At 17.9% G+C, this 5,527-nt stretch overlaps 1 protein-coding gene across 1 annotated transcript, besides 6 other annotated features; it reads left to right on the top strand. All coding sequences in view use genetic code 6, as the record gives it.

The window, feature by feature from the left end:
- Positions 1 to 424: 424 nt before the first annotated feature.
- Positions 425 to 469: a microsatellite.
- Positions 425 to 474: a microsatellite.
- A 339-nt stretch (positions 475 to 813) lies between these two features.
- Positions 814 to 858: a microsatellite.
- A 287-nt stretch (positions 859 to 1,145) lies between these two features.
- Positions 1,146 to 1,198: a microsatellite.
- Positions 1,181 to 1,218: a microsatellite.
- Positions 1,219 to 1,638: 420 nt separating this feature from the next.
- Positions 1,639 to 1,684: a microsatellite.
- A 1,558-nt stretch (positions 1,685 to 3,242) lies between these two features.
- On the top strand, positions 3,243 to 4,411 carry IMG5_162260 (hypothetical protein; the record flags this gene model as incomplete). Its single annotated transcript, XM_004030311.1, has 2 exons — positions 3,243 to 3,678; positions 3,729 to 4,411. The coding sequence occupies 2 exons, from the start codon at positions 3,243 to 3,245 to the stop codon at positions 4,409 to 4,411; spliced, it is 1,119 nt and encodes a 372-aa protein (XP_004030359.1).
- Positions 4,412 to 5,527: the final 1,116 nt, after the last annotated feature.

Genomic DNA, 5,527 nt, shown 5'->3' with positions numbered 1-5,527 from the left:
TATGAAATAGTAAATATTAATTAAAAACGTAAAATTGTAATATAGTAAATATATTGATATATTATTATAAAAAAAAAAATTAAAGAATTTATAATATTATTTTTTTAATATAAATATCAAAAAATAATTAACAATAATTATGGATATAAAATTTAAGAATTTTTAAATAGATATATAAAAATAAACAACAAAGGCATTTAAAGAATTAATATGAATTTATAGATATAAAATATATTTAAACTAAAATATATTAAAAATAAATCAATATATAATTTTTTGAATAAATATAATATTTATTTAATGAAAAAAATGAATATAATTGGAATAGGTTAATAAAATAATAAGTAAATATTATAATTAAATAAATTAAGATGATAAATTAAATTATATAATTTAACTAATATTATTCAAACTTAATAGATAGAATATAATTATTATTAAAAATATAAAATTATATAATAAAAAATAATTATAAATATGTAATTATAAAAAATTAGAAAAATACATAAAAAAAATAAAAAATGTTACATAAAAATATATAAATAATTTTTTTAGATATTTTACTAATAAAATTTTAGATTAGTAAATATTCATTATATAATTAAAAAGTAATATATTATAAATATTTAAATAAAATATCATATATATTTAAATCTTTAATAAATTAATATTTATTATATTAAATTTCTGCTTAATTTAAAATATGATTTTTATTAAAAAAATATAAATTATATAAAAAAAATTAATTTAAATATTTTTTTTTTAAATAAATAAATTTAAAGTAAATAATTATATATTAATATAAAAATATTTTATAATATATATATATATATATATATATATATATATATATATATAATGTTGAGTTTTTTACTTTTTTTTTTTTATGATAAAAAAAATTAATATTATTATTTCTCTATCTTTTTAATTATATTTAATAAATGACTCCTATTAATTTTTATTATGTTTTTTTATATAAGAATTTATATAGTATTATTTTTGATTTTCTTTATTAAATATATCAATATATATACTTTATAAATATTATCCTTATTTAATTAATAAAAAAAAATCAATTATTGTAACTCTCTATATATTCATTTTTAAAATATTGTTATATTTAATAAATACATTATTTAATAATTTTTTTTTTTTTAAATATTAAATTTTTTTAATAAAATATTTATAATTTTTTTTTATTTATAATTTTTATTTTATGTTTTCTATTTTACAAATAATTATTTTTTTTAATCTATATTTCAGTCTATATCAATTTTTTATTACTAATATTTATATGTTCATATTATTTCTTAATTTTTAATATTAAGATAATCTTATAAATATTTTATTTAAATAAAATATATTTATATTATTTCAAATTTAAAATATTATATTTTTCTTAAATATATAAAAAAAATCTTAATTAAATTAATTTTTTTTAATAAAAAAATGGCAATATTATCATTTGATTTAATAATATTTATTATATTACTCTTTATATATTTTTAATTAAAAACACGAAAACCTAATTTTCTATTTATTCCAAAAGACATATTAGTGTTTCTTCCCCCTGACGAGAAAGAAATAAAAGAATTAAGAAAAGAATAAGAAAAATTTTCTAAAAATCCTAAAGGAGTAAAAAATTAAATATTAAAAATTAAAATTAAAATTAAAAATTAAAAATAGAAAAAACCATTACTTCCATTAAAAATGATAAAGTCGAATTTCAGTTATTTTTACAAAACAGCCTATATGAGAGAATTAGATTTTACAATAATGTTATTTTCATGTTTTTTCATACATTTAATAATATCATTTATAATAAATAAGACAAATATTCCCTAAATCTTAAAATTTAACACTTATAGCAACTTATTATTTATAATAGGAGTAATGGCTTAATTTATAACGATATATTATTTACTAAAATCTGTAAAAATAGCTGGTATGAAAAGTTATGATTCAAAAGTGTCTTTTTTAGTTTCTTTTATTTCTAATCTTTTAATTTCTGTGCTTTTTTTCGGTTTTAAAGAATTAATAGATATAGATTTTTCTAATGCAGTTAAAAACTAAAACTAACACATAAAAGAATAATTTTAAAAAGCTTTACAAGTAAAACCAGTTGAAATGTCTGTTGAAGCTTTTTAATTGTTTGGAATTTTTATTAATACTTTAGTTGTATTTAGCGTCGCACCTTCTTTGATAAGATTTAGTCTTACTTATGTGAATAATATGTAATATTTAATTAAGGGAGATTTAGAAAGTGAAGAAATCAAATAATAAGAAGAAGGATAAGAGGAGGCTAATTTAGAAAAAACAATCAACTTACACACAGGTCTTACCCTAAAATTCCACAAAAAGAATTTTTATTTATTAAATTTTGCATTATTAACTAATTTATTGGTTATATTACTTTATTTAAAACCTCTCAGGGTAGTTATAGAGGATATTATAGGGCATAATTAGTACTTTTAAGTCTAATATTTCAGATATATATTAATTTTTATCCATTGCTTGTGTTTAGCTGGAACTTTAAAATATCAATTACAATTATATATGCTAAAAGGATATGAGAATCTAAAAGTTTTAGTAAATGATTCGGATACTATTACTTTCGAGTCGATTAGAGCTAAAGTTTCGGCCTATGTATAAGTTATGGTACTTATTACTTATTAATTATTTTGTAGAGTTGTTATTCCTTTAATTTTTGTGTTTTTGGTGTTATATAGATGCTATATTTTTAATGGAGGATATGTTTAATAAGGGGGGAAATATGATAATATTGTTGATTAAAATAGAGATAGTAATTTTTTTTAGGAACATTTTTAAAACGCAAGGAATCTTTTCAAACTTATTAATTAGTTTGGATTTTATACTAATTAGTTTATAGAGGTTTCTTTTTCTTTTTGTTTGTTTAATTATATGCTAGTTACGGGAATCGTTTCTCTTTTTTATATTGTTGTTATGAGGTAGTCTTAAGGAATATGATAATATTATTTTAATAATTTAATAATAATACATTGTTATTTTTTTTTATATTTCATTAATTTAGAATAAAGTATATAATTTATTTTTTATTTTTTAATAATTTAATAAATAATAAGATACACATTAATATAATAATTAATAATTATAAATATAATCTTATTTTTCTGCTTTAAAACACAAAAAATAAAAATTCAAATAAAAAAATAATGGAAGAATCAAAGGAATTCAACAGATATGCATTTACCGAAGAAGAAATGTAAAAAATAACCCCTTAATCCACTTTTAATATAAACATAGGTTTATTTATAAATTTAATTACAAAATAAAATAAAAATATATATAAAAATAAACAATTAAAAGGTGTATTAGGACATATAGATAGTGGAAAAACCAGTTTATCAAAAGCTTTAAGTAAAATAACATCTACAGCATCTTTAGATAAAAATCCTTAAAGCTAAGAGCGAGGTATAACCCTAGATTTAGGTTTTTCGGCTTTTTTCACACGAAATCCTGAAAAATTTCGGGAATAATTAAAAGCTGAATATTTATAATTCACACTCGTAGATTGCCCTGGACATGCATCATTAATAAAGACAATATTAGGAGGTGCATCCATAATAGATATAATGTTTTTAGTAATTGATATAAACAAAGGAATTTAAACATAAACTGCTGAATGTTTAGTTATTGGTAATTTTTTTATTAAAAAAATTGTTTTTTTATAATTATAAAAAATACAGCTGAACTTTTAATATAGAAATTAATTGTGGTTTTAAATAAAATAGATACAATATAACCTATAGAAAAACGAGAAGAAATAATAATAAAAAAAAAGGAATAGTTGCAGAAAGTATTTTAAAAAACTAAATTTGGTTAAAATGTTCCTATAATTCCAGTTTCAGCAGTCGAAAATGAAAATAAAAATATGTAGTTGTTAATTGATTGTCTTTTAGATTAAATAGAAATACCTAAAAGGAATAAAGATGGTCCTTTTTATTTTTTAATAGACCATTGTTTTCCTATTAAAGGCAAAGGAAGTGTCATTACAGGTACTGTTATTTAAGGTTCGCATACTTCAGGCTAAGAAGTCGAATTTCCATTAATAAAATAAACAAAAAAATCCAAGTCAATGCAAATGTTCAAAAAACCAGTAAATTAGATTATTTAAGGAGATCGTGCAGCCATCCTTTTTACATAATTAGACCATAATTTAATTGAAAGAGGAATAGCATGCACACCAGGAATAGCTTAATTTACTAAATATTCAATTATTCCTGTATTTTTTTTATAAAAGTTATATATAATTATATACAAAGGTTAATAAAGTAAATTACTTCAAATATCCGATAAAATCTAAAGGAAAATACCATATAACAACCTGTCATTTTACATGTATGGGTAGCATAAAATTATTCAAACATGAGATAAATATAGAAGAATAAAAAGAATTAGAATCAATAAAAGTGAATATAAATTTTGATGAGGGTGGTAAAAAAAAAGGCGGGTATATTTTCGATTTTAATAAATAATATGAATATGTGGAATGTTATGATGAATATATATAATAAAAAAAGGCTGATGAATAACTTTTTGCATTAATAGAATTCGAAAAAGAAATGTACGCAAGTGCTGGTACGCTTTTTATTTGTTCAAAATTTGATACTGATGTTTCATCAAATTTATGTAGGTTGGGTTTTTATGGAAACGCTCTCGTCGCGTTGGTTCAAGGAGATTTTAATAAAGATAAAAAGTTGAAAATTTTTAGGGAAAAAACAAGAGAAGGAACTGTAGAAAAAGTTTGTGATGGATTTACTATTATTATTAAGGATATGTTTAAAAAAGAAACGAAAATTGAGTTATTTTTAAATAAAAGTATTTATATTGAGAATTTCGGGAATGTAGGGAAAATTTAGTGTGCGTTTGGCAAAAGTGGTAAAATCAAAGCCTTATTTTCAAATGGAATCTTCTTTTAGGAAAATTAGTAAGAAGAAGTTAAAGAAAATGATGTAAATTTAGTTGGAAGAAAAGTATTTTTGAAATATAGGAAAATGTTATTTAATAAATGAATTTTATATAAAAATAAATGATATTTTTTTATATATAAGAATGGTTATTCTTTTTTTATTTTTATTAATAAATTAATTATATTTATTTTAAAAAGAAATAACAATAAAAATATAAATAATAATAATATTTTAATCCATAAATTGTTTTTTTATTCATAAAATTAATTGTTTTTTTAACTAAATTTAGATTTTTTGTTTAAATAATTATTTTAATTTTTGCTTCTTTTCGTCAGTAATCAAATTATCTTCAAAATTTAAAGAGACATATTTAATATTTTACAAGCTGCTAATATTTTTTACAATTTAAATACATGCTTTACTTTCTAATTTGTTTTTTTCTAAATAAATACAAATTATTTAAATATTTTTTAAAAGATAAAACATTTTTCCAATGCTTAATCCGTTTTTTTTATTGATCTAATTATTTTTTAAGCTAATATATAAAAACTCTAAATAAAATAATTAGCTTATTC

This window comes from Ichthyophthirius multifiliis (assembly GCF_000220395.1).
Source record: "Ichthyophthirius multifiliis unplaced genomic scaffold scaff_1120509251220, whole genome shotgun sequence".
In the NCBI taxonomy this organism is placed as follows: Eukaryota; Ciliophora; class Oligohymenophorea; order Hymenostomatida; genus Ichthyophthirius; species Ichthyophthirius multifiliis.
Note: the sequence above shows the minus strand (reverse complement) of the source record. Positions and strands in the feature narration are given on the sequence as shown.